This window comes from Salarias fasciatus (assembly GCF_902148845.1).
Source record: "Salarias fasciatus chromosome 7 unlocalized genomic scaffold, fSalaFa1.1 super_scaffold_4, whole genome shotgun sequence".
NCBI lineage: Eukaryota > Metazoa > Chordata > Actinopteri > Blenniiformes > Blenniidae > Salarias > Salarias fasciatus.
In genome coordinates, this window is record NW_021941229.1 from 15,534,262 (window position 1) to 15,558,203 (window position 23,942).

The following is a 23,942-nucleotide window of genomic DNA, read 5'->3' on the forward strand; positions in this document are numbered from 1 at the left end:
ATGATCAGGATTTTACAAATGGTTTGATGTTGATTTCCAGGCTGTACAGGCTTGGATTTTTCCTCAGCGTTGTTGTTCTAACCACAAACCGGAGACTGGTACGTGAGCTTAATCAATGACTGTATTTCTCATAGTTGTAAATGAGTGCCTGTGTGACTGTGTTTCTGTTAGCTGTGTGAAGGATTGCTCTTCAGGGTGAGCGTTGCCTTCTGTCTCAGCAGGTCGTGAAAACAGATTCAAGGACACGAAGACTCTGAAGATGGATAAACTTTAAAGGATTTCTGAAAATAAGACTGTACCACATCATGATTTACATTCACATACCAATAGGCCTAAACTGGACACAAGTCTACTTCAGAAATTTAGTGGCCATATTGAAACACATGTTATAAAGGTTGTTTTATCCCTATTGACACTTAGAAGACTGGACTTCTATGTGGGGTCGGCACTATTTGACAGCCTCTCTCACTGCACAGTATGTTATCTTGTTATCTCCTCTCTCCTTTCTTTCTTCCTCCAGTCATAAGTTCAGCTTTTGCTGACTTCATGTTGATTTTTGTTTATTCAAAGTACCTTTAAGAGAAAAGGTTAAAAGTCTAAAGTCAAAAACTAAAGTCAGACTTTTTACATAGAATTCCAGTCGTCAATCTTTTTGGAGTCAAATCTGTCTTTTGCACTCATCTTCATGTTCAGGAGTGACACAACATTTTACACTATCTCCCCAATTTGTTTCACCTTTTATTTGCACACTCACACAGTTAAACAACACTGTTTCCTGAAAGCAAACAAAACAAACAAAAAGACCCACATTAGCCTAAACATCCACTCACTGACCTCCATAGAACAGGGACTGTATTCACAAAGCTGCTAAGAACAAGAATAAGAGCATTGGTCTAGGATTACAGCTCCAGTTCACACAGTCACATGGACATTTCTGATTGGCCAAAGTGATAAAATGCTCTGTTTCTACTCCTGTGTACGTTTCATTCATCTGAGGAATACAGACCAAGACCTATAGAGAGACATCTTATTCTATCACCTGGTGACACACTTTATTTATGTTTTCACACAAACTCACACAGACACACACTCTCCCTGACGTGAACTATGAAACCATCAGTTATGGTGTTTCCAGGGTCCTTACTTCTGATACCAGACTGTCTAAATAGATCTGTATTGCTGTCAATAACATCCATCACGGGACAGAACTTCGACTTTGGTTTCACATTCAATATGTTTGTTTGCGTATGATATCGCTTATGAGTCTATAAAAGCACTTGTAATCGAGAGTCGGGACGAGTGTGACTCCAAGATATACATACGAGATGGTGGTCGACTCAGAAACAGGAGACTGCAGAGCTACAATGTGGAATGTTTGCAAAACTACAGGAGGAGTCTTTAAATGTGCTGCTTCACACCCTGCTCGCACGGATATTGCCTCTGATCGCGCTCTAACTCTTGACGTTTCCGTTCTTTGTTCTGTCCGTCTCCCCTCCTTTCCCGATCTGCTTGACCCCCGTGGGGCTGACCTGAGCTGGTCTGTGTTCGCCCAAGATGGCAGCGATCAGGGCCTCGGGGGCGCTCACTCCGCCGCCCGGCGACACGGGGCTGCGGGGGCTCAGGGGGCTGACGGTGGGGGAGGGCACCGCGTCGGGGGAGACCAGCCGTTCCTTCTTGGCGGCCGAGCACGGCGAGCGGCTCCGCGTCTGGCTCTCTTTGGGGCGGGGGCAGAGGTGGAGGCCCTGCAGGGAGGGCAGGGGGTTGGAGGCCATGGCGGGCACGGCGGGGCTGCGGCTGCGCCGGTGGCGGTGGTGGTGCTTGCCCGTCTTGGGGCTCGGGCTGCGGGAGCTGGGGGCCAGCAGGACCAGGGTGCTGTCGTCCTCAGAGCTGACGTCCGAGCTGTCGGAGCGGCACGCCGTGGGGCTGTGCTCCGGCATTTTGATCTGGTGAGGATGAACGAGCGGAGGACAAGAGGTCATGTGTCTTTATTTTTTTTTCTTAATAATTCACAGTTTAAACAGTTTTAGCCTCTCCCTCCTCAACCCCACCCCTACAATGACATGGGTGCTTTCCTCTGATTGGCCCGCTTCTTTATCAACACAAAATCTGCATTAAAATCGTTCATTACTTAGACTCTACTTTGTGCATTTTTAATGGTAACTGTATGCGCTCGTCTATGTGTAAAGGTATATGTTCATCCACTCATTAATATGCCACGAGGAGTAAGACTCCTCCTCGTCGGTCTCTCAGCTACATTACCTGAATTGGTGACGACAATCCAACAATACTGTTCATGTTGTTGCTGTAGTAACCCAGGATGTATTCACAGTCATCCCTTGGCAAATCCTCCTCTGAGAACGTCACCTGGAGAAAATTCAGCAACCAAAATATCTCAGAGTTCAGCTGCAGCTCAGGAGTTCTCAGGAGTTCTCAGGACTCCAGCCCGCGCTGTGACTGACCTGCGTTGCATGCTCTCCTTTGGCCCAGACGTACGCCTGGTAGTCTTTGTGATGTTTGAATCCAACCTGCTCAAAGGAATCACAGACAGAACCGTTCATCCCCGACGCTGGAGGTAAACAAAACTGCATGAACCTGTATGAACTACTTCAGAATAACCTTGTATATTGCCACCCAGTCCCAGGAGCTACGCTGATAGTTCGACGCGACGGTGAATCGGACGGTGGCGTCCGAGACTTTGCACCACTCCTGGCTGAACTGCAGCTCCACCAGAGGGGTACTCACCCGGAACGGAAACTGGAGAAAGCGTCACAAGTTAGAAACACAGCATCAAAGTGTGTTGAGAGATTCGTTTTGGCGTTTTTTTTTGGTAAAAGTCGTGAGTCAAAGTGTCTCACATGCAGTGAAAAGAGGGCAGAGACAGGCTTGTGGTCACTGATGGTGAAGCCCATGTGACTCCGATACGCGTGCTGTGTCACTTTAGTCGCCCCACCCAACCATGAGGTGAGGCCCCGCTGCAGCGCGGCATTGTGGGTAGGAACCGGGGAGCCAGTGCGACGGAGGCGCCAGAGGATGCGGTCCGTCCAGGCGGGCTTCCGCTTCTTCGAACTGACAGAGATGAAACCCGAACAAGAGACAGACGGTCAGCAGCTGATCAGAGGTGAGTTTCTCATTTCTGAAAAACTGAAACTTGAACAAAGAGTTTGTGACTGAGGCAGCTGGACGGACCTGGTGTCATACGTATGAGTGCCCACATCAAACTTATAGGTTGGTGGGAATTTGAGAGGCCCCTCCATAAAGCCATCCAGGATGGATTCTGTATTTTTAGCCATGTTGAGCTGCGGAGAGATCAGAGGGAAATGGAAAAACATGAAAGTGAAATAATTTCACGCTTGAAAAGTGAAATTCACATCTTATGCTGTACGGTGATGTTTGAAAACATTGAGCTACAGCTCCATCTGTTGGAGGTGCTCGGTGAAAAGCATGTTTTAAAGCCTTCCGCGAAAATTAATCTGTTTTCTCATGTTGTTTCAAAAGCTGAAGGTGCCTCACCTGATCCCGTTCCCACAGAAGCGGCAGCTTATTGCTGTCGATGGCACACTTCACCACGTGGATGTCATAATCTTCGATACGGAAATTTAAATCTCCAAACCAAAAGACGACACTGAGGGGAGAAGACGCAGGTCTGTCATTAGAGACTGAAACGAAACACAAAAACTAAATTTAAACACTGTAGGGCACATTTATCGCACCACTGTGTTCAGTCAACTGAAATTGTTTGCATGTTAATAACAGTAAATTAAACTGTAATACTTTAAACTTAAGAGATATTCAACAAAAAAAACTCAATTATAATACTTTTGACATATGATACATGTGATCATTTGCTCATATCTACTGTTTTTGAAAAAGTTGTTGGAGTTTATGAGGAGTAAAAAAAAAAATCATTATATTAACATTATGACTTGAGCACTTTTCTGTAAATGTGCATCATATTGTGTCAAATCTGTAAAAAGGCACCCACTCATGGTCCAGCACTCCTGTAGCGGCCCCTCCTTCAAACTGCTGCTGCTGAAGGATGCTTTCAAAATCCTCCATCCGCTGCTCCAGGTTCTGCATGTGAGCAGGCAGGTGACAGTTGAGGAAGCACACCGGGTGGCCGAACACGGTCATCCTCGCGCTGACGCCACCTTTATTTCCCTTGGAACGGCAGAAAAAAAAAAAAAAAAACGTTAAACTCAGGGCGTAGTGACAAATGAACCTCATTTGTGTATCCTTTGGATAAAATAGCACAAAAACACAAATGCGTATCACTGAGCTCTGCGTCCAGGATCAAGGTCACGGCGTTTCATCCGACACTGACTCACATAATCACAAAGCCAGACAGCCTGCTGCTGCTGCACTGACCTCAAAGAGAAGGAGACTGCACCAGCAGCAGCCAGGGGTGATGCTGACATCAACACACGGACGGAGGTCACTCGCACGCCGACACATGCAGCCGTGACGGAGGACGCATGCACACACACACACATACATACACTCTAACTTTGACAAACACCTCAGTGACACGGATTAACCTCAAATCTCTGATTCTCTCAGAGCGGCACTCTCCGATGCGGAGCACGTACCCAGTATCCTCCAAGTCCTGTGCGTGTGCTCTCCGTCTGCACCCCTCTGAGGAACGGCAGGTGACAGAACTTCGAGAAAACCAGCAGCTGCACGCCCTGCATCCTCTGGGATGCCACCTAAGCAGGCGAGAGAAATATTATTATGTAAAGCTGTTTTGACAACGGCCAAACAACGTGATCGACGGCCGAGTCAGCTGACCAGAACATATCCAAAAGGACTGAGAGTGTCCATGCAGCGCTCACTCCACTGGTCTGAAAACAGAGCGTCTTTCAGCCTCTTGTTTATCATGGAGTTGACTTCCTGGAGCCTGGACGGACCCGGAGAGTGGAGAAATGTCACAGACAAATAATAACGAGAGGTACGGCGACGGCTGAATCAAACTAAAGCAGATGACTGAGTGGGCACTGGCGGCTGTCTCTCTGGCGCTGCTGAGCCGTGCACAAACACTCGCTTACCCGATGATAAACATGTCGATGTTCCCATCTGAAACATTTGGTCCAAACAGAGCAGTGATGTCATCTGGCGGGACGGCTGAGCCCACGTTCCACGTGACGATGTACACCCTTTCAACGGATAGAGAAACGGAGCAAAACGCCGCATTAGCTTTAAAACGCTATATGGTGAAGGTTGAGAGAGGACATAATCCATCCTGTAATCCCCAGAGAAATAGCTTTCATCAGGGTTTCTGTATATAGAAGAGCGATAAGCACAATTAAGCACCTCGATGTACCTCGATGATGACTCAGTGTTATGTGCTCCTGTGTGAGCGTGCGTGCGCATGTGACAGACAACGACACTGGTGAAGTTAAATATCGTTTGGTATTGAAAAAAATATCTTTCATTGTCTTTCAATCTACTGATTTGTGCCAAAAGAATCAAATTAAACGTTATTTCTACAAAAAGTCAGTGTCAGACTGGCGACCAGAGACAAGTTCAAACCTGAGGAAGTAATTAGATTCTCTACAAAACACACAGTTCTACTCATTTACACCTTGCTTTTGATTAAAGTTTCTGTTGAATGAAATCTGAGTATCCATGTGAGGCGTACGTCCTTCATCAGGAGGAACAGATGTGGTTAGTGTTTTTTTTTTTTAAGATATTTGTCCAAGGACACTTCACATGAATGAGTGGAGACAGGAAATAAACCGTCCGCCTCGCAATGAGAAGACAGCCATCCAGACCACCTGAGCCACACTCACACAGGGGTCAATTTGCAAAACAAGAAAGCACTTCAGAGTCTAACATTGTGCTTGTTGATTTGAGTTTACCAAAGCATATTCTGTGTTTTCATATTTCCTTCTCACAGTCGTTGACTTCCATTCATTCAGCTGTGAATTCTGAAATGGCTTTAAAAAAGTATTTTTGATAAATAGAGAGATGGAAACGCTCATGTGAAACAACTGTCTGTTTGTACTGAAATAAGAGAAAGCATTATTGCTGAGTATAGTAAGTTTCATATATTCAATATAGTATGTGAGGGTACAAAGTGTTTTTCTTATAATTATCATTGCTAAGGCAACCTGCTCTTCTACCTGAGCCACAGTCAAATGTGGATCAATCTGAGCCAAAAGAAAACCGCCAAACAATTTACATTTATACTCGTGAGGTCAAACGACTGACTTTCATGCACCACTGCTTCTACAAGACGACCAGCACCATGGTACAAAGCAGGAACTTCAGCTGTTAAAAGAACAAACATATTGGCTGCAAAAATGCAGATCTAAGGGTTTGATTATTATGTAACTGATTATATACCTTATATATTATACGCTTGAAAAATACACCCACATCAAATGCACAAAGTAAAAGCACATCAAAATAATGTGAATATTTGTAATCTGTTACTTGAACGTCTGTCAAAATCATGTTATTGTTGTTGGGGAAAGGAAGTGTAAAAATGTGAGAGTGGTCTGACATGCAGCCAGATTTTGTCCACGATGATGATATTCACTTTCCAAACAGACACCCAAAACTGAGAAATACATTGATTAAAAACAGAATCCATCCATGACTTTCAGAAAAACCCAATGCAGATGTGATTTTGATTGATCTTTGTGGTGAGAAATATTGATCTGTGTGAGCCAAGTGGCTGAAAAAAAACACTTAACACCTTTTTTTTTTCTTCAAATAAACATTCCTCCGGAGATTTACAGTAAGTTTCTTTTAAGGGCAGCTCTTACTTATGAGTGATGAACACAACAAAAGTGCCTCTGGGAATTCTGCCAACAGAATGTGTCACTCTGTTCGCTCCACAAAGCTCTCAGTGAAATTTGCGGCCGTGATTCACGTGGCACGTATCGGCTCCACAGCCACCGACCGCGGCTGTATTTAGACATAGACGGAATATTTGAAGGCCCTGTGGGAATTTTCTCGGGATATTTCATTAAAAGCGGTGTGATTTGTCTTACCTGAAGTCGTTGTTCTCCCCTGGCTTCTCGGGCTGAGCCTGGCTCTGAGTGGAGCCGGCGGGCGAGCGGATCTTCTGCGGCTGAGGGCTGAGGCTGGACGTGGGGCTGAGGCTGGACGGCGGGTTGCCGCTGGACTGGGGCAGAGACAGGCTGGGAGTGGGGCTCAGCAGAGGCTGGGGACTGTGGGGGCTCTGGGGGCTGTGCAGGGGGAAGGAGGAATCTGTTGGAGAGTGTGGCAGGATGTTGGCACTCTGAGGTCCTGGGATGCAAACGGGGATCAGGTCGATTTCCTTGGAGGGGTCCACTGAGATCCTGGTCAGCTTGGGAGCAGGCTTAGTTCTGAGAGCGGTCGGTCTGGGCCGACTTATGCTCGCTGGCAGGGCTGAAGTGCACCCGGGGTCGGCCTGTCCCGACTGCGCTTCGCCCGCCTGTACGGGACTCGACCCACACCGCTTCTTGGACGCTTCCGGTGGGCTGATAGTGAGAGGCGGATCACGAACTGCCAGCTGTGGAGGTATTCCCGGGCTGGCTTTGACTAATACACAGGGTCCGGGTTGCACTTTAGGACCACAAGGGTCCGTGTTGACTTCATGCGGCCTATCCATCAATCTGCAAGAGTATGTGGGCAACACAGGGTTTTAATAATTCAGCACAGCTTGCGGAGAGCACAGAAATGACATACAACATTATTAAAAGACTCAGTACACAGATAGAAGAGGGGCCTGCAGTGGCTGGAAGATTAAAGAACACATCAGAGTGAGTACCTGTGCACGTCACCCTCCTCAGGGTCACTATAACAAGAGCTAACTTTAGGTCTGAGCCCTGGACTACATTTTATCTGCTCAGAAACATTAATTAGCCCATTATCTATTTTTAAAGCAGAATAAATAGTTATTGGTCATGGACTGGTATTACACAATGAAAAAGTCTCTGATCTACACTGATAGAAGAGATGCACCCAGTCAGTCTCCAAATAATGGAGACATCCGACAATGTCAACAGATACTGTAGGTCACATGGAGGAGGACGCCTGACATTACAGGAGGACAAAACCCACCCCTCCTTTTTGTTTTTGTGCCCCTCCATTCAGAAATCATACACCTCATTTAATAATTCATGATAAGCAAAAGGAGGATCTCTTTTCTCGCCGAGAGGTCCACGTGACCCCGGCGGCGGTGATCACACAGGTTAGTATCGATCTCACTTTGAAAGTGCAGAAGCAGATGGAAACATGGCCTATTTCATGTTTCAGTCCCAATGACATTATCTGAGAAAGGGTGCCAGCTATCGGGCTCATTAAAATCTTCAAAAAAAAAGGAAAAAATGTATTTTTAACCAGGGAGCCCATCAGGCGCGTCCACTGCGCCCCGCAGACCTGACGGAACGAGTCTTACCTCTTGATCTATTTCCAAGGTGAACCGCAAAGGTGAGCTGAAACAATCCACAGCGGCGGGGGATCAGTCATCGGTCTCCTCACAACGCGATCAAGACGGGGGCAGGATGGACCGATGGTCCCGGAGACACAGACCCGGAACCCCGGAGCCGCCGGCCGGTACCGCGGACGGCTCGGCTGTCAGGACAGAGCGCGGTCACGCGCGATGCTGCCGGACTCCCGCATGCTGGATCCTGAGCGCCGGTCCGTCAGCTGATTGAACCTCATCCTACTTGTTATTGCCGCCTATGCACCACGCAGTTGGCCGGAGCAGCTGTGTGCACTTCTTTCTCTTTTTTATCTTCCGCTCAGCATCCCGCATGCACCTCGTGCGCACCGGCCATGCACCGACTCCTCTCTCTCCCTCTCGCCCTCTCTCTCTCTCTCTCTCTCTCTCTCTCTCTCTCTCTCTCTCTCTCTCTCCGAATGTTTGGAGGCGGGCACAGCAGGAAAGGCGAAACCAAAATAAATAAATAAATAAATAAATCAGCTGCCAAAGTGCAGCCGAGCGTCTGTCCGATCACTGACGCATTAATCTGCCATTGGTGCGTCACTGATGGGGAGAATTGATCGGCGCGTGTCGATAATTAAATTTCACGTTGGCAGAGCCATACCTATACCCGCCCCCTCCGATGTCTTTACAGCGGCTGCAGAGGACGAACCCGGCAGCCCTCGCAATCAGATCATGCACAGCCTCGCCGCCATGCCGTCGATCACATAATTAACGCGATTAGGTTATTTCTGCGGCTCAACATGGAGACGTCAGTGTTGACAGCTTTATGTTTTGATTGCATGTTAACAAAGACAAACTCATATCTCACACTGGATTGAACATATACTGTGAATAATTTGTTTTGCATAGCAGCCTCAGTTCTACATCAGGCATCACTCATCCAAACTGCACACAAGAGACATTTAAATATTTTAACAAAGCTGGAAGCCTCACAGAACTACTGGATGCTATGATTTACACTTTGTTCCTAAACGCACAATCCCTCAGCAGTAAATTAAAAGTGTCAAGCCAAAGCCAGGATAACTCCAGATGATGCAACACTGGAGAGATTTAGAAATGTCCTTTCATGGAGGCTGTGATAGTGGGACTCTGAGAATATGCAAAAAAGCAGCACTCAAATATTTCCTCAGCATTTCTTCCTTATATAGGGACTGTGCACAAAAAAGCCAGTCACACTATGGAAATAGTTGCTGCTGCACTTTTTCCTGGCCAGAAACCGACATTAGATAGTAGGACAGATGTGTACTGTGGAGCTAAACTTCCACAGAAAGCCCAACTTTTCTGGACCAAATGGTGATTGTGGTCAGTTTGAAGCTGCTCAAGAGGATTTATCATGTAAAAAATGATTCTTAGCCACACTGACTTTAAAGAATTTTAAACTGAATGTAACAAATAGAAGTTTGAAATGATGCACTATTTGGGAAAGTTATTCACTCTAGTTGCAGACAAAAAAAACTCAACATTCATTAAATTCTATGTATTTTATAGATCAACAACACACATAATGAAGTGAATGTTCAATAAATGGATCTTTAATACTCACACTCTCAGGGCCCCGACGGCATCATAAAAGTCATTCCCAGATGCACTACGGCTCTGCTGGGATTAATACAGATGTGTAATCTCAGTGGAATGCACCAGCTGTCCACTGAGTCACCCATAAGTCCCTGCTAACACACAAACCAACAACAAAGCTACACACCGCTGTGCATTTTCACTCAAACAGCCGCATCAAGACGTGAAAAATAGCGGAGAATCAACGAGAAGATGGAGCAGGAAAAGGCGTGCAACGTAATTCTCTTGTGGCAAAAGGCGAAACAGCTTTTCAAAGCTGGAGTTGGTTTGTTCGGAGTCTACGGCCGCTTTTTGGTTTTGACCAGTCCTTTCTCCACCAGGCAGCGGTAGAACTCCTGGATGTAGGTGTACACACACTTCCAGTCAGGCTCTTTCATCCGGATCAAGTCGTCGGCGTCCAGCAGGGGAGGGCAGCCGGCCAGCCTCCTGCAACCAGAGAAGACTTGAGACATCGACGGAGAAAGCATCCTGTCAAAAGTGTAAAGTCAAAGTGTTGTTTTTTTAAGAATGACGGTGTCTTTCAGCCCGGGCCCAGAGCGCTCACTCTGCGGTGCTGAACGCCAACTGAAAGTTGTCCCTGGGCATGTTGGGGTTGAGGATGGAGTATTCGAACGAGTCGGGGAAGAAGCGGTGCACCAGAGCGCAGAAGGCGATGCCGTCTTTCCAGCTGGAGGAGAAGTTCTGGATGTCCACCCCCTGTTTCACAGCGGAGCGGAGTCCGTTCAGAAAGGCAGAGCGGCGGAGCTACGTATGGCTCCTCCAGGCCGTAACTCGCATACAAAGAGCGTTAGTGCATACTGACCTCATATGGCTCTGTTTTGGCCCGGCACCAGTCTAGAAGCATCTGTTTGACATTTTTAGCGTTGGGTACTGTGGCAACAGGACACTGCTGGGCCGAGACGGCGGAGGAGCTGAGGATTTGGAACAAAGACACTCAACAGCTGCACAGAAAGCACCAGTTATCTTTAAACAAATATAATTATTTGATTTAAAGACAAATATTAACGGCATTTGGTGCAAACAGCTTTCCACAAATCACTGCCTGCCATATCAACGTGATTTTATCAAATGGTCATTGAGCTAATGGTGCTGGTCTGGGACTGGTTAGACGTTTTAGCTGTTCATAGTTATGTGACTCACCTCCCTGCTGTTCTGTTGAAGGGAGTGTGGGACGACTGCTGGCCTGCTAGTTGCGGGAAAATAAAGACAAATGAAGAGCTGAGATGAGTTTTGACAACTAGAATCAGGAAAATGTGAACTGAACTCACTTTTTGGTGACGGCTGCTGGTTCGGGGTCGCTCTCCCAGCTCCTCCCTTGCTCTGGCCCTGCTGTCTGAGCTCCTGCTGCCTCGTCCCTCGATCCTGCTCCCGTTTGTCTGAAGACACAAAATAAATAAAACAACTTTATCCATCCATTACTGCCATTGCGGTACATCGCTGAATTACACATTTTCTGGCTTTACCTCTCTTCTTTTTGAGCAGGTCCCTTAGTGCAGCACGGATCATCCGCCTCTCCTCAAAATCTGCTGCGTTGTCCAACTAAATGCATAATCACAGGTCAGGGAACGGGGATTAGAAGAAGTCACTCCGACACAAACATGCTTCACATTTTGTTCTAATGCAGCATTCGTAAAGTCTGCTAATTCAGCAGAGGGAATAATTTGCCTCGTGCCATGTGCACGGAAAATGCAAAGTGAATCCAGGTGGCCGTGTTTCTTTACTCAGTTTAAGGGAAGAAAAAGTAAGAAAATCTGAGTGTCAAAAATCTGCAGGATAGAAGGAAGACGAGGATAATAGACAGTCACATCTCCAAGTGGCAAAATAATGATTCTGTCAGGTTTTCTGGCCCAGCATGGCTCTCCTGTCTGAACCTGAGAGCTTTTGGTATGAATCGCTGGCTCACCATCTTGTTGAGAACTTCTTCGTCGTCGATCGCAGCCAGTTCTTCGCTGGTGATTGATGGCGAGTTTGAGCCCATGGTCTGATGTGTAAATCTCGTGTGAAATCACAGCTGTCCTCACACGTTCGCTTCACGGGGACGAGAACTGAGCAGAAGCCAGTCCGCAGAAGAGTAAGATCTGCTGAAAACTCAACACTTTCTGAAAAGTAAAAAAAAAAAAAAAAAATCACAATAGTAACTTCATCATTCACAGTGGATTAAAAAACTCCAAAACAAGCAAACGGACACACGTGATTCTAAAGAATGCAAAAGAATATCTCACAAATACCACATTCATTATGCATGCAAGCCTACGAGCAACGAAGACATAAACAGTCGTGTGAGTCTGAGCAGAAATGTTTGTCCTGCTGGAATACCCCTCTGTGTATGTCAGCAGCTGGCCGAGTGCAGAAACACGTACAAATATAGTAATGTGGTGGAACCAGATCGTTGGAGATAACAGTGAGGAAACTATGTGCTGACACACACAGGTCCCAAAACTCCTAAAAAAATAAATCTGGTGACTGATAAAGTGTGTCTCACCTGTTCCTGGGATGTGTGATGGGCGCCGTCTCCAGGGTTCAGCTCTCCCTCCTGCCCCGCTCGACGCTCCTCTGGACTCCGGTGCAGATGAGAGAGCTGAGCCCTGACATCACGCCTCGCTCTGCAGGGCTTCATAAGGATGCTTGTTTGGAGAGAAAGTAGAGTTTGCTTACACGAACCTCCCAAAATGGGATGAAGAAGGAGGAGGAAGAGGAAGAGGAGGGAGGAACACACCAGATCTTTGGTCATCCATCTCCTTATGGCAGCGTCTCTCCTCTCCTTCACTCTGAATCGTGGGTGACGTCATGTGAAAGTTAACTGGACAGTCTGCTGGATAAACTTTCAATATCTAGACCATAGATCTCACTCAGTGTGAGTGTGCTTTCGATACAAAAGTTAGGGTGGGCTGTAAAGGGTTAACAGTGGCAAAAAAAGTGAGACTCACTGCCTTATTCAGGCATGAGGCTGAGACTGTTTACAGTGAGGAAGGAATCTCCACACTGGAGGACGACGCTTACACCCGGGGACAGACAGAAGCATGCACATCTGGAAGAAAAACACCATCACTCAAATAGTTTCAGCTTCAGCAGGGTTACTCAGAGTTTGTAGAGTGAGCGCACTCAGAGACAGAGCTCAGACACCAGAAAGCAAATGAAGTGCTCCATCCAGTGGTGGATATTCAGGACTACTGCAAAATGCTGGACAGCAGCACACTATGAGCTGTGTTGTTTTGTTTTTTTGAAGAGGGAGCTGATGGTCTGGGAGTTAGAGGGGAGTTCTCCCAGCTTCACATGCTGCCTGCTGTCCTTCAGTAAGGTGAAGTGCAGAGCCATGTTCACTGCATCGTCTGCAGGCCTGTTGGCTCAGCAGGGGGTCCAGGTGAGGGTCAGTAATGTCCTTTATGTGAGACAGCATGAGGCGCGCAAATCTTCTACGTCACTGAGGTTTGAGTTCGGGCCTGTAGCCAGATGAACGGGTTTAAACTTAAAATATAACTGCAAAAGCACAAAGAAACTATTGGGTGGGGCAACGTTTAAATTCAGGAAATCACTTAAGACTCAGTAGCCATTTTTCATCATTTTAGAACTACGTTTTTCAACTGATTTCACAAAGATCTTAAAGTCAATGTGATTTCAGCAGGAATAAGAGGCCAAGGTCACTCACTGGCATGACGTTTGATGCTCTTTTTACAGAACAAATTTCCACAAAATGAAATATCTTTTCAGTATGATTTGAAATCGTTCTTGTATCAGAGATTTATCTCCATCAATCTGTTGTGCATGTTTTCACAAATCCCTCATTACAGTAGCTAATGATTTGAGCTACTGTAATTTTGTCTCATTTTCACTTCAGCATTTTTTTTTTTAATCAGCTGATCGGTTTTAGAACTCACTCTCTCATGGGCTCCAGTGTGAGAGTGCATCTTTGTGTTTTGGAGGACTTTTTTTTTTTTTTTTCCCCATCAAGTCCTGAATGGAAAGAATTGGATTTAGTGCCAGATGCCTTTAAAATTTTACCATTGCAGCTTTTAGCGATGCTAGTACCTAAAGGTTCAGCATAAAACCTATGTAATTCCCCTTTTGTGCGTTAGGAGGCAGAATTGAGTCATTAAGGCTAAGTTAATAATATACAAAGGCCTTGAGTTGATGTGCGTTTACTATTCATTTTAACATTATTTTTCTGGATGAAATTGCTGCGGACAAGATGCTGGAATTACAACAGTGTAGAAAAACAAAACAAAACAAAACAAGGGACTCAGTGATGAGGTGTTCAGTTTTGTTAGTTTATTGTGTCAGGATGTTGGTTTCAAGCAACTGCAGGTCATGTAACAGTGAGTTATCCACATCTTTTCCCCTGAACAAAAGCACCTGCAGCTTTCAAAGTACCATCCCATATAATCTGCCCCCCCCCCCCCCTTAACCCCCCCCCCATCTACAGTATGTCCAAATAAGGCATGAGGCAAATGTTTTGTTTCTTTAAACCAGTCAATTTTCAACCAGCCATATATGACTATAAAATACATAAATATATTAAAATAACTATTTACATCCCACTAGCTTTGCAAACAATCAAAACCAGTATATACACAGGAACCTTTAAAGGTAGCGGTTTTGTACCTAGTCAGTGCAACAGTTGCTTTTCTCCAGATTTGTAATCTGCTCAACGTAACAAGCAAACAGGTAGCATTGAACTGATTATATATATCTATAAAAAAGAAAGGGCGTGGCTTTTTTTTTAAATATGTTGACATCTGTGACAAGATTATTCTGATAACTGAAAAAGTAAACCAATCATGCAGCACCTTCCTTGTATTATTGACCTCAATCCTCTTCCAATGCACACATGACAGATTCCATTTAACAATTGAGGTATTCAGTAAGATCAAACTGATTTTTTTCCTGCTTTACATTATCTTCGATGTGGAGCTGAAGTCATCCAAAGCAACAAAAGCACACTTTAAATTCAAAAACAAAACCACCTCATATACATTATCCATTTCCTGTCAGCCAGGAAGTGATAAGCAAGATGACATGAGGATTAAAAACAAGGTCATTTTGTGATTGGCACCATTAAAACAAAACATGTGACAGAGCAAATTGAACTTGCAGTTAATTTTATGGCAGACTACGATGATAAACATGTCAAATGTCAAAACTGTTGTGTAGTTTGAGAGCTCAAACTGTATGTGAGGAACGATCATGTTTACGGACAGAACCAGTCAAAGCAAAAATCAGTCTTTAAAGAAAATGCTTGGCATACCACACATGAACAAGTCATGAAACACCCCCCATAATTTAAAAGGTACAGTCTGGGACTCAAAAAAATAAAAAAAATAATAAAATAAAATCACCTCACAAGTAGCTGGTCATGAACAAAACTCCATTATAATGTAAGGGTGTGCATCTGTGACAGCAGGAGTTCAGGCATTCTGCAGTGTTTACACTGAGCCACGAGTGGATTTGCAGTTTATTTTCTGATTGTTATTATAGTTAACATCATTTGAAATGTTCCTCTTAAATACTTTTTTTTGACTAAATTCTTTCAATATGCAACGCCCCCCTCCCCCCCCCAAAAATAACAAAAGAATAAACTATTCTTTTCAACAAATAAGATCAGAATCTCATGTTGTGTGAAAAGAAAGTTATATAGAAACAACAACGAGGGACTTGTTTGCAGTGTTTTTACCCGATCTTTTCTGTTCGTGTAAATTATTCCAAATACTTTGTACGACCACATCTCATGTTATTTGCAGAGAGAGGAACCAAAAAAACTTCAAAACAGGTTCTGACTCACAACTCGCAAGTGCTGGAATTCTCCCTTCTTTCAGTCTATTTAGCAGATTAAATAGATCTCAAACACTCTGTTAGATCCAGGATTTCTGGAGGGACGACTCTGCTCTTCAGAAATCTTTTTCTTTGTCACAGTAGCAGGAGAGTTTTGGATATTGTCTGACGCTTTGAGGGACTGTCTGGTTAATTTTGGGGTGGGGGACAACTCCTGAAAGAACAGGGATCCGTTTGTTTAGCTGTTGAGCGCAAAAATAGAATCTTTCCCCAGAATGACCAATACCTAGGGCGTTACACACCAGTGACTACTTGGGCCTGGAACATAATAAATATTTTGCAGCAAATACATACCGTAATCTCTCTTTTTTCTTTCCTTTCTTTCTAAATAAAATAAAAATATTTTTTTCTTACAAGAAAAAAAAATACACTGTCCAGCAGGAATCTGTTTTTCCAAGCCAAGCTAGTGAGCCAACTTTGTAACAACGTCACCATCACAGAAGGTGAGGACAAAGCCTAACAAGTGAGGAAGAGACCTTAAAGAGCCGCTTAATCTCCTTTTCACTTTGTCACTTCGCCTGGGACTAGAAAGCTAAAAGTAAGTGACACTCCTTAGAGAACTTGTGAACCCAATTATGGAGGTAACGCTGCATGCGAGGTTCACAACTGGACTGTCTCTCCAGAGACCGCCATTCCGGGTTGGGATGAGAACAAAATCTAGGACTCGGGAGTGGGAAGCCACGTGGAATTTAAAACACAGGAGCTGTGGTGTCGTATTAAAAATGTGCTTCAGTAGGTAACAGGCATGTCACCGCACAGACATGCAGACTTGTCCACCGTTGTAACGTCTGCCTCAACGCACAGGCGAAGCTTCCTACTGTTCATACCATCAAGAACTAAACGAAGCTGCCAAAAACACCCAGCCCCTCGCCGCGACAGGGCCGGGTGATCGCCGTCTAACAGTACCACAAATATATCTCTTAATATAAATTGTGCCCGTGCAGACCGGAGGCAGGGTGCATCTAAAACCTGCCGCTTCCTGAATGAGGCTCACCGCAGTAGATAATATCCACCCAAGACGTCGATTTCAGCCCTCTGGACGCCACAACGTTTTCACAGTGGAGTAGTATGAGTGACGGTTCTGTGTGCTCACGCATGCATATATCGCCAGGAGTCTTCGACACGAGTGATTTACAAATGGAGAGAACCGACAGGATTAAATCAGACGAAGGCAGCCTTTTTCCTTTCTGTCCACTTAATTTGGTGTGACCGGAAGTGACATCGATTGGCACAGTGGGGAAACTTAAAGTTCGTCAGTGACGTTGGCTTGATCGGGTCACACTCCCGCCTAATGACACCAAAGAGCACGAGTTTATTGATCACCTTTCAGCTGTTTAATCCCTCCATCATCCTTTCACCTCAGTCCAGTTTATCTTCCTGCTTCCCCTCCGATGTTTGCTGATGATATGTGTTTCTAGGCGTGTTGGCTGCGTCCGGGTCTTCTCCGCCCGCGGCGAGAAACTCCGCCTGTCCGGACCCTTTCGCTTTGGCTCTGCGCGCGTCCAGGTAGCCGACGATGAACTCCGAGTTCTGGTAGATGAGCATGCCGGACAGCGTGAGCACGGCGCCGGCGCAGCTCAGGGCGGACAGCTCGCTGCCGAAGAGCAGCTGGGACAGCAGCAGGTTGCCCACCACGCTCAGGTTGCCCAGGATGTGCAGGGTGACGGCCGAGGTGAGCGTGATGACGCAGCAGCTGGCCAGATTGTACATGACCGAGCCCAGGCAGCTGAGCAGGATGAACACCCACAGGTGGCGATCGTAGTGCAGCGGCGACTCCAGCACGGCCCAGTTCTCCAGGGCCAGAGCGGCCACGGCCAGGATGCAAAAGCTTGGAATGGACATCAGGTAGAGCAAGAAGACGGAGTTGATCTTCTCCTCTTGAAGCAAAATGCCTGAATTAAAAAAAAAAAGAAAGAAAAGAAATTTCAGCAGATTATAAACAGAACCGTTTTATTTCTATACCTGTGATCACCGACCACTGAACTCTGAAGCATGTGCACAACCACACTGTAGGTTATGTAAGAGCAGCGAGAGGTGGGTGAAGAAAACGTGTTTCTGCATCTCGGAGCTAAAATACCTGAGGAAACAGAAATGCCCGTGGCGGACGCAAAACTGGACAAAGATGCAGCGAAACCTCGAGATAGCGGAGAGGAAATTAATGTTCCGCTCTGTGTTTTTTTTTTTTTTTCTTTCCCGGGCTTGTAGGAGAAAGCTGCGATGCACAGAGGTCGCAGCACACGAGCGAAATGTAAACAAGCAGAAGCTGGCATGAAGACACTGAAGAGAATTTCAAACTGAACACAAAAACAAATCACCTAACTTAACCTGCAAGCGGTAGCAGCTTATGTATGAGATGGTTTTCAATACTTGTCAAAGCAGTGTACGTACAGATAAGAACCATGTTTTCCTGAAAATCCCTGTTGAGTCACATGCAAACTATGTGCATGAAGATGGATTCTGGACTTCCATGCATATAGATATGAATCTTCACAGAAGAGAATGAGTTCTTTGTGTCTGAATATGTTGTTTACTGTCCTGCAGGCTGAAACACACTGGATTAAAGTTCACATTTTTGTTTATTGAATGTACCAGTACACTAACTCATACATTATTCACCCTGAATCATTTTATATTACTTGCAAAAGGACGACTTTACTTTTGTTTCTTGATGGATAACAACCTGACTTTCTGACGATGATTACAATACGATCAGGTAAATTCTAAACTCTAAAAGTAAAATAAAGACTGTGGTAAATGTCTTGGAGTATTCTACATGAGCGCACCTGTCACGTTGCTCTCATCAGATCCTAGAACGTCTGTTAGTGCCTGAAGCAGAAAGTCAACATTAAAGAAGGATATCTAGCCCAGCTTCGTGACACCAATCGTCTCTGGTTGTGGCGTTTAGGGTTCAGAGCTGCTTCACAGGACGCTGGTCTAGTCACTGGTGATGTGTTTTTACAGTCTAAATAACATACACAGAAAAGTGATACCAATCTGGTGCCTCTCACGGTCGCAACAACCGCCACAGTGAGACTGTTTCAAATTGACTGATTATTTAAGATTCTTCAAGACTGCTGCAGTTTTTAAACACACTGTTTGCTAATATATGCCGCTGCACCTGTCATGCTCTACTGGAGGTTGACCAAGAAAAAATAGAAAAACATAAGGGAAACTGTACAACAACACGTGAGAAAGAATAAAAATAGCTTCTTGAAACTTGAGACAGCTTCCCAGGACATGAAGTTTCAGTGGTGATTAAAAACAACCTTTATTTGCTGGATCTTGTTTATACATCTGACCGCAAGTCATATTTCACCTCTTACACGTCTATTTGCCAAAGGTCGAAGCCGGGGTTATAAACTCTACAGCAAACTTGCTAAGTTCGTCGCTGGGATTCGAACCGATTACCTCCGCGGTCACAAGCCTGCCTCTGCTCATCCAGGAACAAAGTAAGCAACATTGCATTCCTGTAAGAAATCCTAATATCTGATCCCGACTCACGTAACTAAATTAAAGAGCAAGACTTTATATATTTTTAGAAACCCAACACTTTGCTTTTTTCACCCTCCTGTGACCAAAACCATGTTATGGAGCCTAATGACGTTAAAGAGCCTAATCTGCCGCGCACAAACACTCGCCTGTGTTACAATCGGTTTTCAGCAAAAAACGGTTTTAAGTCATTTATGCAACTAATGCATTAGTGAAAGCAGAGAACATGAGATAATGGAGATACAATGGGGTCATGAAGCGGTGGCACGACTCGGCTCACATGACAGAAATTCAGGGAAACAGTGTTCTTCTTTACCCAGACGTTAACTTAAACTGCAGCTATGTGCAGAGACTCACGGTATTTGCTTTCCTGGTGAAAGAATTAAGGATACTTTTATTTTTATATGCTACTCAGTAAACTATACTCATCTCCAGTGAGTCTTCGGCACGAGAAACCTCATCATAGGTGTACATAAAGGAATATTTGATCTTTTTTTCCTATTTGAAGATGTTTTAAATTAAATCCAAACTTATTTAGGGTTGAATCTGGAAACTTTTAGTAATCTATAAGCAGAGTGAATAGCAGTCCCAGTTAACAGAAGCCAAGAAAACAAATCACATTTGTATTTATCAAATCATTTTTGGATTTAAGTCACTGACCATGTGATAACGTTTTCTTATAACAACCTAACTCAAGAGTAACTTGGCTGACACTGCATAACTGAGAAATATTCAACACCCACTCAATCAAAGTTTTAAAATTTCCAACAGTTTTCATACCGTTGCTGTTGAACATCAGGATTATGTTTTCTTATAAGCAAAAAGTAAACCTAATCAAACTGGTGTTGCAGGGAAATATGCAAAGGTGTTAAAAGAACGACCTCACAGCTCTTGTTTGCAAACCAGTGATAAACAGTGGGAGGTGGTGTGACGGCTCACAGCGCCATTATGCCTTTAATAACTAAAAATGCCTTGAATAAGTACATTTACGCCACATGCCACAGGAAATAAAACTAAACAGGACGGTGTTACTGGGACCAAATGAACAGTTTATCAGTTTGTTGGTGGATTTTATAAATGCTGTTTGCAGAAAAAGTAATTCACTAGAAATTTCTTAAGGTGATCAGCTTAAACACAACACTTTTAAAATCCATGGGACATGTGCTAAAAGTCTAACTGGCACAAATGTTTTTATTATGTTTCCCAAGCAACAAAAAAAGTATGCCAATGTGTCATTCCGCGGTAATATGAGGGTGTGTCACTGAGTGGAGGAAACTTCCAGACGAGAAACCGCTGCGGTGTCTGTGAGGGGAAAACACAGTCATGCTCGCCGACGTCAGCGGTGTGACATAGAAGTAAAAGTTTCAGCTCACAGGAAAAAAAACTTTTATAAGCTGAAAAACAACATAAACACCGAAGAGATTGCTTAGAGCATGTACTCACTCTGCTGAATGGACTTGACGCCTCTCAGCATTGTCGCTGCGAACACAAAGAAGCAGCCGGTCTGGTCGAACTGCACCTCGCCCATGATGCTGAAAGACGCCCCCAAGCAGATGGGCATCATGGCGGTGTACTTGAGGATGTGGTGCTGCTTCCCCAAGATGAGCGTGGAGATGGCCAGCGTGAACAGCGGGGTTGTAGTATAGATCATTTGCGCAAATGACAGCTGGACATAGTTCAGACCCATGTTCCCGAAGGCGATGCTGGCACAAAACGTCAGACTCAACAGGAATACCTTACACTTGGCGCTGGGGGTCAGATCTTGCTCTCCTGCCCCTCTGTGCCGGATCACCCTCAGTTTGATCAACCCATAGTCCACCACGATGGCCGTCAGCATGTGCAGCGCCGACAGCAGCAGCGGGTACCTGAAGTTGTACACGGCAAAAATCCATTTGTTGAGGCTGGAGATGGTCGTGCCTGTCACCAGCCAGACGATGACAGCCGACAGCAGATGGAGCATCTCAGCAGGTGGTCTCCTCCTGCTCGTCTCTCGCAGGGTCGCCACGCATTTAGAGAAGCCATCGGCGCTGATCATGTTCTTATCATGGTCCTCTCTGGAAGGAAAGCACATGTTGAGTCCGAAACGCTCATCTCCAGAATAAAAAAAACTTTGAAGACGACGTGGAAAGAAGTTTAAGAGCGAGAAGGAGCCGCGGTCGTCCCTCCTGCACGGCTGGCTTTGTTGTGCCTCAGCACCGCCTATAGACACGTGTTTCTATTTTTCCTGGTTGTGTAACACACCCGGCGCTGGCTGAAATGACATATGGCTGCGTGCAGGAGAGACAGGCGGAGGCGAAGGAGGAGGAAGGAGAGAGCAGATCTGTTCAGGGCGGGCCGGTAATAGAGAAAGAAGAAAAAAAAACAGCCCGCGCCTTCTTCGCGATTGGTTATGATGCGACATGCAGCAACGAACTGGCAGTGACGGGGAGGTGTGCTGCACCAAAAACAGAGTAACCCGGGTACTGGCCGTGCTGCTTGTAACCAAATCTTACGAAAACGGCTCAGCGGCTGAGTTTCCCCCCTCCATCCTGGCTTTATATAGCCGCTTACTTCACTGCCAGCCGCGGGTCTTGTGACTCCTCTGACCGGCGAAGCGGAGGGAAGCCCTGTCATCCAGTACGAACTCCCCGGGCAGGACACCGTGCGGTCGGCTTCGCTTCACTCAAACCAAAACACACCGTCGCACCGACACCGCGGCCATCATTTCAGACGGAGGTTTATTTAACCGACCTCCGGAGAGAGCCGCCGCCGCCACCTGACACCACGCAGCTGCTAGCTGTCGGCTAGCTGCTAGCATCCGCCGCGGCAGGTAGCGCTGCTGCTCCGCGGTTTAGCTTCAAAACAAAAACAAGCCGTGTGTCTTCCGGACGGGCATCTCCTCGGCGGCGCGCGCACACGACACGCGACATGTCGCCACAACAAGTTGACCTAGTTGGCGTTGTTGTCATTTACCTTGTCCTCCGAGCACTGGTAGCATCCCTGAACGCTCCGTCGGTGGGTCACCGCCGCTGTCAGCCGAGTGGAGGACGCGGTCCGGAGCCACAGGACGGTTTATTTAAAGGGCGACGCCGCTCGCGAACTGAATGGAGCGACCTTTACGCACAGGCGGACCTGCAGCTGCAGTCAGCCTCCGGGCAAACACCGCGGAGAAGAGTCCCCCGCCCCCCCCCCCCCACACACACACACCCCCCGACAAACACTTTACCGCTGCTTATCGTTTCTTTGTGGGTGTTTTGGGAGAAATTTCCAGGCGGGACCACAGTGGGAACCAAGTCCTAAACTCAGAGGCAGTTTAAAAACTGTTTATTTACTATTCAGACTGAACTTGAAAGGTGTAAATGCTGTTTATTGACTTGTAATACATTTTGTATTTATTTCTATAGATTTTGAAATTAGAGGTGCTTTTGTTTGTTTTGTTTTCTTTTTTTCTTAATGTTCTTTTGTTCTTTCTATCTGTATGAATATATGCAGTATATACAGTAAATTTGCTCAGGTGGAATTGTTGGGTTTATCCTCTGTAAAAGTATCAAGAAATGGCTGTGTTGTAAATGGCACTATATAAATGAAGTTGAATTGAATTAAATATACCACATATTCCTATATACGAACACAGCATCTTTGTTTGTATGTAATTTGGTACTAATTTGTGTTACTACTCTCAGAACTTCTCACCGAATTATCTATTATTACCTGTCATCTGTCACTGTTGCAACTTTTCATTCTCCATTTACAACATTTATGTTAGACTGAAAAGTCTCATTTCATTCCATCTTTTTCTTAAACATCTGCTTTTTTTCATTGAGGTATTCAACAAAGTTGTAAACAGCATCAATCAAGCGAAATGAGAAAAATACTTCTTTAAATATTGTCTTATTACATACCATCACCACTACGGAAGCCTGGCCTCTGCTTTATGCAAGTTTTATATTTGTTTTGCCATTTCTGTCTTTTATTTACTTGCTTTGTACATTTTATTTTTGTATTTTTACAGTGGATATAATTCTATTTCACTTGTGGAAATCTTTACTCTTTGATGTCTGTGAAGCTGAAATGAGTCCAGGTCAAGCTTGGGGGTCTTTCAGTCTGGAGTTTGCATGATCTTCTTGTGCATTTTTGGTAGATTGTGAGTTTCCTATCTGTCAAAGGGCAAAAACCAGCGATGGAGTGGCGGCCTGTTCACTGTGTAACCTGCCCTCAGCTGGATTTAGCTCCTCATATTGAATATTCTAATGTGGAAGGCAAATGAATCTACCATATTGGGAAAAAACATAAAAAGCTTATAAAGTAAAACACAACACAATGTGAGGTTTAAGTTTTTATTTCAGCTCAAAAATGTAAAATTTCTGAGGTAATTGGGCACAGAAGGTGAATTCACATCATGTCTCAGTAAGAACTCACACACAAGTAGCTAGGTGATGAGGCTTCTCACTACAGGAGTGCGCGAGCACTTTAAAACCATGCATAGCTCTATATTTTGCTATGAAAACCGTTGATTTATGTAGCATGTATTAATAGGTCAACACGAAATTGTGCTTGATTTGAACATCTTATTTGTCTCATAGATATTATATAATGCATCTTTCAACATGTTGTTAACTGGTATCTACTCAGG

General features: G+C 45.1%; 3 protein-coding genes across 6 annotated transcripts; all 3 read right to left on the reverse strand.

Moving 5' to 3' along the window:
* Positions 1–1,040: 1,040 nt before the first annotated feature.
* LOC115382450 (inositol polyphosphate 5-phosphatase K-like) lies at positions 1,041–8,523 on the reverse strand. The gene is made up of 13 exons (XM_030084176.1): positions 8,390–8,523; positions 6,996–7,604; positions 5,043–5,150; positions 4,786–4,894; positions 4,587–4,703; positions 3,983–4,158; positions 3,511–3,622; positions 3,187–3,296; positions 2,856–3,066; positions 2,617–2,754; positions 2,460–2,525; positions 2,260–2,364; positions 1,041–1,943 (listed from the first exon to the last, which is right to left on the reverse strand). The coding sequence occupies exons 2-13, from the start codon at positions 7,598–7,600 to the stop codon at positions 1,452–1,454; spliced, it is 2,349 nt and encodes a 782-aa protein (XP_029940036.1). The 5' UTR covers positions 7,601–7,604; positions 8,390–8,523; the 3' UTR covers positions 1,041–1,451.
* Positions 8,524–9,943: 1,420 nt separating this feature from the next.
* LOC115382467 (smoothelin-like) lies at positions 9,944–12,572 on the reverse strand. Of its 2 annotated transcripts, none has more exons than XM_030084201.1 (8): positions 12,498–12,572; positions 11,919–12,114; positions 11,479–11,554; positions 11,284–11,391; positions 11,156–11,198; positions 10,818–10,926; positions 10,560–10,711; positions 9,944–10,441 (listed from the first exon to the last, which is right to left on the reverse strand). In XM_030084201.1, exons 2-8 carry the CDS (start codon positions 11,991–11,993, stop codon positions 10,294–10,296), a joined length of 711 nt encoding a protein of 236 aa, XP_029940061.1. In that variant the 5' UTR covers positions 11,994–12,114; positions 12,498–12,572; the 3' UTR covers positions 9,944–10,293. The 2 variants fall into 2 exon arrangements, with proteins under 2 accessions (XP_029940061.1, XP_029940060.1); XM_030084200.1 differs by having other exon boundaries at positions 11,156–11,201.
* A 1,687-nt stretch (positions 12,573–14,259) lies between these two features.
* LOC115382458 (solute carrier family 35 member E4-like) lies at positions 14,260–22,420 on the reverse strand. 3 transcript variants are annotated; one of them, XM_030084186.1, is made up of 3 exons: positions 22,283–22,420; positions 20,774–21,384; positions 14,260–17,733 (listed from the first exon to the last, which is right to left on the reverse strand). In XM_030084186.1, the coding sequence occupies exons 2-3, from the start codon at positions 21,363–21,365 to the stop codon at positions 17,201–17,203; spliced, it is 1,125 nt and encodes a 374-aa protein (XP_029940046.1). In that variant the 5' UTR covers positions 21,366–21,384; positions 22,283–22,420; the 3' UTR covers positions 14,260–17,200. The 3 variants fall into 3 exon arrangements, with proteins under 3 accessions (XP_029940046.1, XP_029940047.1, XP_029940045.1); XM_030084187.1 differs by lacking the exon at positions 22,283–22,420 and adding an exon at positions 21,881–22,054; XM_030084185.1 differs by lacking the exon at positions 22,283–22,420 and having other exon boundaries at positions 20,774–21,547.
* Between the last annotated feature and the right edge of the window lie 1,522 nt (positions 22,421–23,942).

Excerpts from the sequence above, each read along its gene's own strand:
- LOC115382458 (XM_030084185.1), bottom strand. The coding sequence starts at position 21,401 with ATGTGCTTTCCTTCCAGAGAGGACCATGATAAGAACATGATCAGCGCC. Across the intron at positions 17,734-20,773 it reads CGTCAAGTCCATTCAGCAGA|GCATTTTGCTTCAAGAGGAG; the intron begins GTGAGTACATGC and ends TTTTTAATTCAG.
- LOC115382467 (XM_030084200.1), bottom strand. The coding sequence starts at position 11,993 with ATGGGCTCAAACTCGCCATCAATCACCAGCGAAGAACTGGCTGCGATC. Across the intron at positions 11,555-11,918 it reads AAGAAGTTCTCAACAAGATG|TTGGACAACGCAGCAGATTT; the intron begins GTGAGCCAGCGA and ends TTATGCATTTAG. Across the intron at positions 10,927-11,155 it reads TTCAACAGAACAGCAGGGAG|CTCCTCCGCCGTCTCGGCCC; the intron begins GTGAGTCACATA and ends CCAAATCCTCAG.
- LOC115382450 (XM_030084176.1), bottom strand. The coding sequence starts at position 7,600 with ATGGATAGGCCGCATGAAGTCAACACGGACCCTTGTGGTCCTAAAGTG. Across the intron at positions 4,895-5,042 it reads ATCGACATGTTTATCATCGG|GCTCCAGGAAGTCAACTCCA; the intron begins GTAAGCGAGTGT and ends GGGTCCGTCCAG. Across the intron at positions 2,365-2,459 it reads AAGGAGAGCATGCAACGCAG|GTGACGTTCTCAGAGGAGGA; the intron begins GTCAGTCACAGC and ends AATTTTCTCCAG.